This window comes from Mercurialis annua, linkage group LG4 (genome assembly GCF_937616625.2).
Source record: "Mercurialis annua linkage group LG4, ddMerAnnu1.2, whole genome shotgun sequence".
In the NCBI taxonomy this organism is placed as follows: Eukaryota; Viridiplantae; Streptophyta; class Magnoliopsida; order Malpighiales; family Euphorbiaceae; genus Mercurialis; species Mercurialis annua.
The window spans coordinates 20,175,457-20,188,879 of NC_065573.1; the positions used below are offsets into that span (position 1 = coordinate 20,175,457).

Sequence of the window (13,423 nt, forward strand, 5' to 3'; positions counted from 1 at the left end):
TATGTAACTTTTTTTATTTTATTATTGTTTACCAAATATAATTAAAATTGAATAACTGATATAATTTGATGAAATTAGGAGGATATTTGTCACGATCCAAAATCGAGGGCCGCGACCGGCGCTAGGGAATGAGAATTATAGTTCCGAAACCCGTAACAAGCCTGAAATTCACTAAGACTTTTTCGCAATAAACAATCATACAATGACTTTATAAACACAACATTTAAACAAAGATACATTTATATACAGTGGTAAAACCATACAACGTGCTCGGACTTATCGTTTCCGTATCATGAACGTATTAGCCCGGCATAAACCACTATGTCAAAATTACATCACGGGAATTTACCTCCGTGATAACTATTGTAGACAGACCTCATATACACAACAGACATCAACTATAAACCATATAAAATTTCACTGTTGTAATAGGCCACGACACTGGTCAGACATCATACTACTGCAGCATCTACGGAAGTCGGGGTTGTACATAGCCAAAGGAACTTCCGGTTAAAGGCAAAATTCTAGCCACGTCTAGAATCTAGGTACCTGAAAAACACACTATTTGGGGGTCAGCTATTAAGCTGAGTGAGTTATACTTTACTTACCATATTATCAACATAAGCATCGCATTTAAAATATTTTTTTAAAATATATATATGCAATCACATTTTCAAACAATTCCAACATATACAATTACAGCGATTGCAAACAATTCACTTAAGACAAGTATTTGATCCGATCGAAACCTTAATCTTAAACTCCTTAACCTCTCCTAATCCGTATCATATTCGAATCATATCGTACGAGTGGCCGGGTCCCGAGATAGTTCAACCGAGTTACCCGCTACCACGTGGCATAGTCCCGAGATAGTTCAACCGAGTTACATCATGCCACTATTTAATCCCAACTTGTGGGTCCCGAGATAGTTCGACCGAGTTACCCACCAGATACGGGTCCCGAAATAGTTCGACCGAGTTACCTCGTATCTGCCACAATTATAATTCTCCTTTCCGATACCCAAATATATTCCATTTCATAATTATAAATATGATCAACATTTAATGAGCTCATATCAAACGTATCTATGTACGAATATCTAGACTTTCATAAACACCGGTGATCACACGGCCTATTGACGCCCAATAGGTAGCTCGTTTCTTCGGATCATATACAAACTCACATTGGCAAATAATCGACAAGTCATAAGCAAAGTAATACAATTCATATATCAAACAAGTCAATCCAATACAATGTAGTTCAATCCATAAACAAACAATTCAAATATAGTTCAATCCAATAAGAGCAACTCAATAAAATCAAACTATATAATTTATGCGATGTATTTAATAATAGTAATATATATAGTAAATATAAAATAGTTTTTAATACGATAATAAGAGTGAGTAAAATATACTCACCGCTTGCTATCCATAATCTTCGATAATATCTAGCGATCTCGCGTTCCGTAAGTTTCGGGTTCCATTGGTAGTCATCTCGTCAAGTCTACACAATTTCGATAATAACTCGAATTAATTACAATCTAACTATAATTAATTAATCCAAAACTAGGTTTCTAGCCAACTTCGGCTATTGAAACCGTTTACTTAAAACAGTCCGACCACTAAATAAAATTGACATTCTTAATGTTCAGAACGTCGCCTACAACTTTCATTTAGGTCTCGGACTGAGATAAGTACCCGAAGGTGTCGGAATTTGGCTCTAAAGTTAATAACTTGGGGCTGTCCAAATTTCAGAGCTGCTATACGCAACATAATGTTCTGAATTACTTGAGCCATTTCGAGGCCAAACTAGCAGAAACTTAAACTTAGACATTTATAGACGACATCCTTAAGTTTCCGTACCAACAAACAGAAATTAATTTGGAGCTATATAGCTCGAGATATTGCCCTTGCAACATGGCTGTTTTGCAGCGCAAAAATTCCAGCAACATCGTCAAATTCTCAAGTAATCTCTTTAACGTTTCGGTCGATTAAAACAGCTATATACTCAATATTAATCCATATATTTTAACCTTAATTCATGCAATAACCATCAACTTAAATCTATCTCAACTTCCCTAACATTTTTGTGTAAAAACTCTTTAAACGTCACATTCGTTTACTAACTCCGTAGCTCCGTTTTTTTTGACGTGAAACTTAACGCATTCAAACACAAACGAAGGGTGGCATCAGCCCCCTTCTTCTTCACATGTCCCTCCCCTGTTTTGGTAGGGGGAGGGGCTGATTATGCCCTGGTGCGACACACCAGGGCTGCTGCAAATAGCAGCTCCACCGTGCTACGGCACGGTGGCATTTGTTGGACCGTAGGTCTAACAACTCCGGCCACCACGGCCTCTGACCAGCCACATACATCACACCCTAACATCCCCACAATTCACAACTCTCACAACTCACTCAAACTACCCATTAATTTCAGTTCTAAACAATCAATTATCCATCAAAAACATGATTATCAAGCTTAGACACATCATCATCATCATCATCAAGCTCAACAAACAGAATATTTTCGTGCTAAACCATAACCAAATTATTGATCCTTACCTTGATTTTCTGGAATATATTGAAAGCTCTCCTTCTCCTCTTTCCGTAGCCACGAGAATCACGCAAAACCGATTACAAATGAAGAAGTTATGGAGGATTGAAAATTTCCATGCCTTAGGTTTCTAAGGAAGAAGATGACCCATTATCTTGAGCTGAGAAAATGTGTTTGCTGATTTGAAAAATCAACACAAATTCTAGATATATTTAAGGTAGAAAATTCCATTTTAATCCCTCACTTTGCCACCTCCTTAACTTCCACTTTATAACTTTTAATTTGTCCAATTTAGTCCATTAATCACTTAATCTTTTGACCTTGATAAATTGTGTATTATTTATGTTCAAATAAATAATACCACCTCGATATATCATTATTTTATTCCAATAATATAATTTAGAAATTTTTGGCTAAAAACGCTCAAATTCCAATTTGAGCTAAAATGCACCTTTTCTCACTTTTTCCTTTCAAATTTTGCTTTAACAAATATCGATATCCAATTATTCGATATTATTTTCATAAGTACTAATTCCCGTCAATAATCTATTAAATTTCCATTTTTCGGGAATTAAATCCTTATTTTCCAATTTTCGAGCCTAAGTGCACTTTATCCACTTTTTCATATTTTCCTTTTTAAGTCTAATTCCATTTCCTTTATGTAATTATTGATATTGAAATTTTCTTGTTAAAATATCAATATCGACCTACTCGCGTCTGTCCTTATTTAATTCTTCTGTTTATTTTCTTTCTGGCCGCTTTACTTATTTTGAATCGGGCACGTTGCCTACTTTGGCAACGCCAGACGTACGGGTATTACAATATTGAATTATACAGAAACCATAGAATGGGCATTTAACATTATTTTATTATAAAATGGGTATTTAACTTAGCAAAATGTTATAAAAATGAGTACTTTCAGCCACGTGTTTGCACTAATTGGACAAAAAATAGCTGAAAATCTTTCTTTTGTAATGTTCCCTAATTTTAATATCCACTTTATAACAAAAAAATTGTTCAATATGTACTCCTAAGTTTAACACCCCACAGAATTCTCTTAATTACAAACCAAGTATCCTTGTTCAAGATTAATTTATACATTAATCTAAAAGAACAGACAACATTAACACTTAAATTTTCTTCCAAATTAAGATCAAGCAACAAGAAATTAGTTAATTACCTATTATTAAAAGGAGTAATCTTAATAACCAAACCAGGAAAAACATCATCAGGATCATGAATATGAGGGTTTTCTTCAACAATAAAAGCATCTCCACATTTTTCACTAATTGTATGCAATGTCTCTCCTTCTCTTACAACATAAATCTCATCACATGCCTTGTTCATCATCCTCGTCCCATTCGGATTCATAATCGACCCGTATTCGCTTTCGCTAACCTCGCAGCAGCTCAAAACCATCATCATCGCCATTAACAAAGCACAGTACCAAGAGATCTTCTCTGCCATGGTAGTGGATGAAGAAACACCCGCCATTTTTCTTTGCATGCAAAAATGGAATTAATTAATTTAATTAACTCTTGCTTCTTTATAAATATTTCTTTGATATATTTCAAAGATTTTGCTTAAAGATTTGAATATTAAAAAGACTTATAAATAAGAGAAGCTAGGGTTATGGTTTTGTTTTTCTTGTGTATGACTATGAGGTAGTTGAAGTGGGTGGAGGTGTAGTTTCTGGCGGGAGTTGAAATGGTTGCTTCAGTGTGGTAGGTTAATTTTGTCAAAGATAATTCAAATTTTTATTAATTAGGATAAGAAAAGAGTTTGGTTAACTGCTTTTATTTAATGTGTTTGGTATTTTGGTATCATTTAAATTAATCAAGTTTCAGCAAATATAACATTGCCTCACAAGGGTTGACTTAACTGTAACACTTCATCCATCAAGGATTTGGTTTAAAAGATAGGATAATGTCACGTCTCTTCTAGTAGCGAAACTAGAAAGAAACAAAAAACGCAAAAGCGAAAGAACGAAAGGAAATGCATGTGACCGGAAAAACGAATTTGGAGTGAGACAATTATGGAGATATTGGCAAAATAAATTTTAACGTTTATTTTATTAGCGATTTAAATTTAACGTTTAAAATGTTACGATTAAATTTTTATCTTTCGTAATTTTGCATTTTGTAGCCCAAACTGTTTTACGGCAATTATTTGTATATGTGGTGGTTATATTATTGGCAACGTTTTAAAATTTTGCAAAATCAACCTTTTGCATTTTTGTACTATATATAACTTAAAAATATGACAAAATAATAGATATTAAAAATGAGGTTACAAAATGCAAAAACTGAAAAGATTAACATTTATTTTGTTACGTTCTAAACATTAAGTTTAAATCGCTAAAAGAATAAAATATTAGCATTTATTTTGTACCCCTTATGAAAATAATGTGGAAAGAAAAAAATAACTGAAAAAAATTGATTAGTGACGGCAAACCGTCCATCCTACCCTTTGATTCCACTCATGCATCTATCTATATGATCTCGAATTTAAATTTAAGTGTCTCTTAAAATAAATAAATCAATAAATAAAGGTCAAATGTCGTAAAAAGGCCAAACCTTTCATAAAAGTTTCACAAAAGTCCTGACCTTTTAATTTTGTCGATTTTGGCCAAAAACAAATTATTTGGTTTCAGTTGTGGCCAACTCTCAATTTGATTTCAATTTGCCTATATGGCGCATATGTGACGCCTATGTGGCATGTCAAATATTGAAAGTTCAGGATTTTTGTGAAATCAAATAATCTATTTTTGGCCAAAATTGACAAAATTGAAAGGTCAGGACTTTTGTGAAACCAAATAATCAGTTTTTGGCCAAAATCGACAAAATTGAAAAGTCAAGACTTTTGTGAAATTTTTGTGAAAGATTTGGCCTTTTTTATAACATTTGGCCATAAATAAAAGAACACTTATATTAGAACTTCTATACAAAACATTAATGTTATTTGTGTCATGATATTGATACTTAATTATTATATTTAATTAATCTTGTGGATGTTGGGTAGACATACATAGCTTATATATATTTGCTACAAATTGTTTTTATTAAATTGAGGGTTACACTTGAACAAAACCATAGGTTTTTTGTTTTGCATTAATATGGAAGTCTTGCTTTGCCTAATTATGACGATAGACTAGTGTTTGGTTTTTTGTTTGATTATAAAATTAGATCATGTGTTTTCTTCTGCAAATTCTCAAGGTTACTTATCATTGAAGGGTTGCAAGTGGAGTTTGGATTTTTTTCTTGATTTAGTATAGACTTGAAAAGCTATCTAACTTGATAACTAAGATATTAGTCAATCGATGCCATAGATATAGGATGCATTTTCCTGAATAAATATCAGTTAAGGTTGTGATTGATTTTTGAAATTATATTGCAACCTATTGTAGTAAAGATATAAATCCAATAACCGATCACATTGAATATGTCATGTAGATCAAGTTAGAAGCATAAATATTCCTTAAAATTAAACTCAAAAACTAATGTGTAATTGCACGCAACCGTTGCGTCATGTCATTCGTGCAATAAACCAATGGTGCATTAGACATGTCGAAAAATTAATAAATTAAATAATAATTAAAAGATTCTCTATCATAAATGCTCATTAGCTTGTTATAAAGATGACATGGCACAACCAATGCATGAGATAAATACTTTTCAATTTAATTTCGAAGTTTTTAAGCACCAACAAGTTATAACTCAAATATTATAAGCGTCGGGCAACATTCTGCTAAAACTGTGGATTCAGTGACGATCCAAACCATAACTTTATACAGAGCATAATTCCATTATAAAATTTAAAATATAAAATACCACAAAAATATAAACTAAAAAATATACTTGTTAAGAATTTGATCTACGGTATTTCTACATATTTTCTCTTTTTGAAGGTAATTTTTTCAATAGCAATTTTTGAAGTAGGGCTCAAGAATCCCGCCCCTATCTTGACTTTGTCCCAAATTCATTTCTTTCCACAAACGGTCATTTTGCCCACTTATAAAAAAAATGATGAAGTTTAAAGCAATTGAAAAACATTAATTATTTATTTATTTTTGATAGAAGAAAAACATTAATTATTAGATAAGATTCAAACTATAATTTTATTATATCTGACATTCTGAATAAACACAAAATCATTTATATTTAAATATTTACTTAAATCTTTGTTTTCATTATAGCAAGTGATATACAATAAGGCTAATGTCTCTTGCACAAGATCATTTAACTTCCTAGAGCGAATTCTTTATAAATTATTTCCTAAATATTTCATTACTCTTAAATTGTGCAATTTGTTTATATGAGGGTATTTATGAGAGCAAATATCGATGAGGCCCCCCACATATATCATAATTAATAATTTGATATTCTTTTTTTGAAAATCCTACTTAATAGTTTCTCACTTTCAATTTCGTTAACTATTAGGTTCTTCTATTAAATTGGGGTACCAAGTCGTTAACGGAATTGAAATTGAGTACCAAAAAACGAATGTGAGGTACCAAATCATTAAGAACATTAAAAAATAAGAGATTTAATCGTTAACGAAATTGAAAGTGGGGTGTCAAATTGTTTGTAAGTAAGTGCCGAAATTAATGAAACGGTCTAATAGTTATCGGAATGGGAATTGAAAGTGAGGGATCATTAAATAAGATTTCTAAATAAGAGACATTAAACTGCTACTTATGATATATAATTTGCTCTTATTATGAACGGTGTATAGACAAAAATTTACCAAAATGTTAATGTATTTAGTGATGGGGTTGTTTAACATTATTCGAGTATAATGAAACCTCAAGTCAGCAGAATGACTCCATTCTCATACATTGCATCAGTTTTTAGTCAACAATAACAATTTAAAAAACTGCAAAACGCATCAAATATAAGTTTTTTCTTTTGAACAGAAATCAAAGATAAGTTTATTAATTATCAACCAACCAAAACAATATTAAATGCAAAATGTGATCTAAGTTAAGGCCAATAACAAATCAAAATTTTCAACCAAACTTTCCAATAATTCACAATTTCAGATCATTTTTGTCAATGAAACTAGAAAACCTTGGGAATAAATGGCGAGACAACCAATAGAGAATGAGACTAAAAAGATGAAAATCAAACTACTCCAGAATGAAAATCTCAAGCTTTACGGTCTAGTAATAGTTTCTAGGCCTAATTACTTAAAAACCCCTCACCTTTAAACTTTTTTTCAATTCCACCCCGACGTTGAAAATTTGTCAATTTTACCCACTTTTAAATTTTCCGTTTTCAATTGTACCCCAATATTTTAATTTTTGTTAATTTTTTTACTTAAATGATGAAATCATTCAATTAATTAAGTCTAAACATGAAATTAAATTCTTTTTTATTCAAAAAAGTACAAATAAGTCCTTTACTTTTAAAAACTAACTAAAAACCATAATCAAATTAACACTAATTTAAATTCTTAATTAATTTAATTAAATTTAAATAAATTTTAAAAATATACAATCAATATATGCGAGACATGGAGAATGTTTTAAACAAATTTCCAAACGCAAAAGACGTTAATTTAATTTTCCAGGGTACAATTGAAACACAAAAATGCAAAATATGGTAAAATTGACAAATTTTCAACGTCAGGGTATGATTGAAAAGGGGCTAAAAGGTCGGGGTTTTTTTAAGACATTAGGCCTAGTTTCTAATAAAGCCTGACAAGTAAAAGTTCAAGAATCCCCAAGATCGTCGGAAATGATTAAATTATTAAAGTCTTTACATTGAATTCAAATAGTTGAAAATCATGAATAAGTTGATATTTTTGCATACACATGCCTGAAGATCGAAATGAGCTAACAAGCTAAATGACGTAGTTTAGTTCGTAGCTTTTAATCAAGATCTTGGAATCTCTATCTCCGGTTTCCTTCGTAGCTTTTAAAACTTGGAGAAGCAATGCTTCTCATGGTTTCATCAGCAATTTTCTGACGTAGTTGACGACTTCATCTGCATTAACTGTCCAAACCACATTAACAGGAGAATGTTCCGACCAAGGGTTGCTCATATTCCATCTACATCAAATAACACCACCGTAATTAGAGACTACATAAACGAAAAACCAATTAAAAATGCATCAAAGAACTTGTTAAGGCTTGAATGTACTTCTTAAGTCCTTGGTCTATTAACGTATGCCCCACGCAAATTCCCTGTGTTTCGACTCTCACAACCCCTTTCTTGTATGTGAATAAATCAGGGCGAGTTAGTGCCACAAAAGCCACTGGATCATGAAGGAAGATGCCTAGAACATTGAGCCAAAACTAATTTCGTTAAACTTCAAAGAAGATACTAGGAAAAAATTCATTGTTAAAACTGCAAACGCTGAAAGAGATAGTAAAGGAAAGTTACCATGTACACCGTCAGACTTCACATGCCAATTCCTGTAGAATTTACACATATCACAAATAATTTGAGCATGCTTCCCCTTCGACTGCCTCAGTGCAAGAAGATCGTCATCTATAATAGACAAAATTATCACGAGGAAGCAAGAAAAACATAAGCACAAAACTGAGAAGAAAAGGTATAAAGCACCTGTAAGTTTAACTTGAGTTGTGATATTTATTCCAACAACAACAATGTTTGCTCCAGAAGTAAAGACCACATCAGCTGCTTCTGGGTCTCCATATATCTGTATGCCACAAAAATGTAGGATTAAACGCGCATCTACAGATAAAGCAGAGAATCAATTATTGCAACTTATTTTGGGGTATGACCCGCAGGCAATAGCTATAACTAAATGTTAAAGCACAATACATCGTTAGAAGTCCATAAATCTCCACTTTCTTTCTTTTTTTTAGTAAGAATGCTCTAGCGTCAAAATAAAAATTAGCCACATAAACAAGTAGGCCTATTATCATGTTAAAAAGGCAAGAAATTGAGTTGTGATTTTGGGAAAAGTTTTGAATTTGAAGTTCCGTTGAGTGAGGCTAAGTTCGACAATTTATGTATTTCTGGAGCTCTCCAATTTGCATTAGAGAACTATGCACCATAATACTTACATTTGCTTCAGCAGCAGGATTTACATTTCCAAGTGCAAAGAAAGAACCTCCAAGTATAACTATCTGCTTCACCTTGCTTGCAAAGGATGAGTCCCTTTTGATTGCCTACCAAAGTAAACCATGAAACAGTTACAAAGTGTTATATTATACGATACCATTAAACGTAATACTCAAAAGGAAGCAACATAAAGCTTACCAAAGCCAAGTTAGTCAATGGTCCTAGAGCAAGTATAGATACTTCACCAGGGCTTTCAGAGATTTTATCAACTAAGAACTCAGAAGCACTCTTCTCAATTTTTTGTCCATTTGGAGAAGGTAGGGAAAGATTACCAACTCCATCAGAGCCATGAGCAAAATCAGCAATACGTGGCTTTCCTCCCTTTTACATAAGAGCATAATTAGAAAAATTATGAAAACTAAAAGAGACAAGCCGATGTGCGATGCAAAACTATGCATAAGACAGCTAACCTGGGAAACAAAACAGGTATTTTTTTTATGCACAAAGTATTGTAATGAAATTCACGATTTATTCGCCCCGTAGCATCAAACATAATAAAAACCATTGTTTCCGCTAATATTTTAATCTCATTAAGGGGGGTTTCAGTTATCTAATACCTAAATATCAAGAGAAACACAGTAATTTCCAAAATATAGAGAAAAAACAATAATTTTAACCCAACTTCAGGGGTGGGTAACAGTAATTATCCCCAAAGAAATTAAAAAGAACAGGCAAATAACTCGAAAACTCACATAAAGTTAATGCATAGCAAAGCAACACTTGGATAGTTACCTTTAGAGGCTCAGAGTTTCCTTGTGCCACTGGAACATCTGGATACCCTGCGATCTCACACTATCCTTTTGCAAATTTAAAACATGAATTGATCATGAACACTTTCCAAACAAATAAAACACCTGAAAGATGTAAATTACATATAATTCAAGAGAAGTAGAGGTAAATTTTCAAGCATACGTACCAGAAACAAAGCATTACGTGTAGCATCTTCAAGTTTAGTATTACCAAATGTAGTTGTCAAGCCTATAATATCCCACTCCGGGGACTGAAACGCCATTAGGATTGCCATGCTATCATCTGTTGATCAAAAAGTACACAATTTAAGCTACTTCAATCAGCTATACGTTCTCAATGCGTCAGCCTAACAAATACAAGATGGTAGCAAATATTTCAAGACCCCTGACAATCAAACAATTAGACATATTTATGATATATGTTGCACGGAAACTTCTGGACTTCTACCTCTGGAAGCACTTTTAAAACTCCAAGGCTCTAATTTTTATAAGCTATTTGGGTAAAAAAAAGAAACATGACTTTTCGTTTTTTGGTTTTGGAATTTTCTATTTCTACTTTTCGTTTCCGTTCTCATTCTACGTAGTTTATAATCAAACCAACTATCCGGTATCTAAGGAATATGGCGAATAAAAGTAAATCTTAGAACTTAGAATCAGATTCCTACCAGCTCTTAATATTTCCAAGAAATTATTTTTGAAAAGAAAGCAGCATAAAACTTGAACCTTTTTTGGTATGAAAAGGAAATCTTTTAACTTTTATATCTTTCTCAATCAAAGATTCAAACTTTTCCAGCACATTCAATCAGAAGGTAAACTCAATTGTGTTCAATTCTCTATAATTCCAAATTTCCTCATTATCAATACAATGAATCAAAGGTCAAATTTACTTAATTCCCACCAAAAAGAATCTAATTTTCAAATTCAGCCATCAAAAAGCTTCAAACTTTTCATTCAAAAACCAAATAAATTGCTAAACCAAATAAAATCCAAGTTGTACATTAAACATAAAATGAATCAAAATAAAAACTTGCACCATTACATATAAACTCAAAGAAGAGAGGCGTACCGATACCAGGGTCCGTATCAATAATGAGCTTTTGAGGAATGGCAGCGTTACCGTTAGAATTCTCCATCAAAATAAAATTAAATCAACCTATAACAGCAAAACTAATGTTACCACTCTATATATAATGAACTGTGATGGACGGAGCTGTATTTTTTAAAATTATTTTGTCAGGTTGGAGAAGACGATGAATTTGATGGGAGCTGACACCAACACCACCATCAAACCCCAAAACCCAAAATAACAAAACTGAAACTAAAATAAATAATTGAAGAAAAAAGTAAGGATTATTTAATGACCAAATTAAATTTTTTTTTTTAGCCAATAAGTAATAGGCATGTGCTCCAGCTCCTCCAACTACATGCCTAATCTTTTTACGTTTAATTATCAATTTTTGTAGTATACGTTTACTAGTATTTAAGTTTTAAAATTTTAAATATTCTAAAAAAACGTTAATTTTAAATATAAATTACCCAAAATATAGCATAGACTTCTTGTTATTTTTATTTTTGACAAAAACAAAGACCTATTTTGGTCAATATTAGATTTAGATCACATCTACTTCGATCCAGCTAAGCGACAATTTTAAAGATAATTACTACAGAGAGTCCTTCCAGAAAATAATACTACTGGAGGGATTATTTTTTACTGCAATTTTTTTCTACGAAAAAAATTTGTGATGTTTAATTTAATAATGTATTTACTTTTTCAGAACATCACTTTTTAAAAATATGATAATATATAATATGATCATAACCATTATACTTTCGGTAGTCATGTAACTTATTTCGTTTTATAATTTTATTCATTGATTTCAAACAGTCACTAAACGGCTTTAAGGAGCGAGTTAAACCTCACCTATCAAAATTATCAAAATAATCCATGAAACTAGACAAGCGGATCTTCACTATTAACATAAATAGATATGCGTGCAAATAAAGAGACGGTAATTTTCGGATTGGGATTCTCTCAAGTTCAAAATGAACTTGAGGGCGTCATGTTCACGATCTACACCGTGAATTACAAAATGAACGGTGTAATTAAAAAAACCACAATTTTAATCAAATTAATCTACATCGTTCATTTTATAATGAACGGTGTAGATCGTGAACATGAGCCTCTCAAGTTCAAATGAAATTGAGGGAATCCCAATCCGTAATTTTCCGGCTAGAAATTAGAAATTGTTGTCCCCTCGTGCTCTGAAATCAAACTGTGTTATATTAGAGAAAATTTAATTAAGAGGTTTTAGAAAAATAATTTGGACAATTAATATTTTTTTCGACCAGAAACTCTTAGAATTCATCAATAGATTATATGGATATACCTTAATAATCCTAGGAGCTAAATTCTTAATAAATTTCTTCTAGTTAAAAAGATAAAAATACTTTTAATTTGTTATGCTATTTATGTTTTAAAAATAATCAATAGATTTTTGATTTTAATAAAAAAAAAGTTAAAAATTTGATAATATTACAAGAATTATAGATTATGTCTAACAATATTTTAAGAAATTTTTTTATCCGTCAATTATGCACAGTTTTCACTATTTTATGAAGAGATTAAAAAGATTTAAAAAAATGATGGGAATTTTTTTAAAAAATTCCTTTAGATGGTTATGCGGTTGCGGAGACGGATTTTGAATTCATGGAGAAAAGGGAGCGCAAAGTGGTGTAGTTGCAATTTCGTAATAATGCCGAAGTTCTGATCGATACATATCAGTTTAGCTCATGTCCTACGTTATTTTTGGGTCGAATTCCATCATCTGGGCCATTAAAATTGCGTTTTTGTGATTTCCTCCGTTTTTTGAGACTTTAGTTTATTTCGTTTTACACCCAGTTTAAAGTTTTTATTTGTTTTAGTATTTGAACAATCTTATGAGTTGTTGAACGTCAGTTTTGTATATTTTGAGACGTGATTGTTTATTTTTCCAAATTTCGATATTCTTTGAATCAACGAATGTT

The 13,423-nt window shown here is 31.7% G+C and overlaps 2 protein-coding genes and 1 long non-coding RNA gene across 4 annotated transcripts; all 3 read right to left on the reverse strand.

The window, feature by feature from the left end:
* Window positions 1-222: 222 nt before the first annotated feature.
* On the reverse strand, window positions 223-2,748 carry LOC126676403 (uncharacterized). The gene is made up of 3 exons (XR_007640282.1): window positions 2,565-2,748; window positions 1,422-1,506; window positions 223-561 (listed from the first exon to the last, which is right to left on the reverse strand). It is a non-coding gene; the product is annotated as an uncharacterized LOC126676403 (long non-coding RNA).
* Window positions 2,749-3,507: 759 nt separating this feature from the next.
* LOC126676402 (uncharacterized) lies at window positions 3,508-4,289 on the reverse strand. The gene has a single exon (XM_050370593.2). The coding sequence runs from the start codon at window positions 4,060-4,062 to the stop codon at window positions 3,733-3,735; it is 330 nt and encodes a 109-aa protein (XP_050226550.1). The 5' UTR covers window positions 4,063-4,289; the 3' UTR covers window positions 3,508-3,732.
* Window positions 4,290-8,268: 3,979 nt separating this feature from the next.
* Window positions 8,269-11,807, reverse strand: LOC126679260 (uridine nucleosidase 1). Of its 2 annotated transcripts, XM_050374251.2 has the most exons (9): window positions 11,466-11,798; window positions 10,567-10,682; window positions 10,383-10,442; window positions 9,789-9,971; window positions 9,593-9,697; window positions 9,126-9,222; window positions 8,943-9,050; window positions 8,700-8,835; window positions 8,269-8,608 (listed from the first exon to the last, which is right to left on the reverse strand). In XM_050374251.2, the coding sequence occupies exons 1-9, from the start codon at window positions 11,530-11,532 to the stop codon at window positions 8,500-8,502; spliced, it is 981 nt and encodes a 326-aa protein (XP_050230208.1). In that variant the 5' UTR covers window positions 11,533-11,798; the 3' UTR covers window positions 8,269-8,499. The 2 variants fall into 2 exon arrangements, with proteins under 2 accessions (XP_050230208.1, XP_050230206.1); XM_050374249.2 differs by having other exon boundaries at window positions 8,943-9,222; window positions 11,466-11,807.
* Between the last annotated feature and the right edge of the window lie 1,616 nt (window positions 11,808-13,423).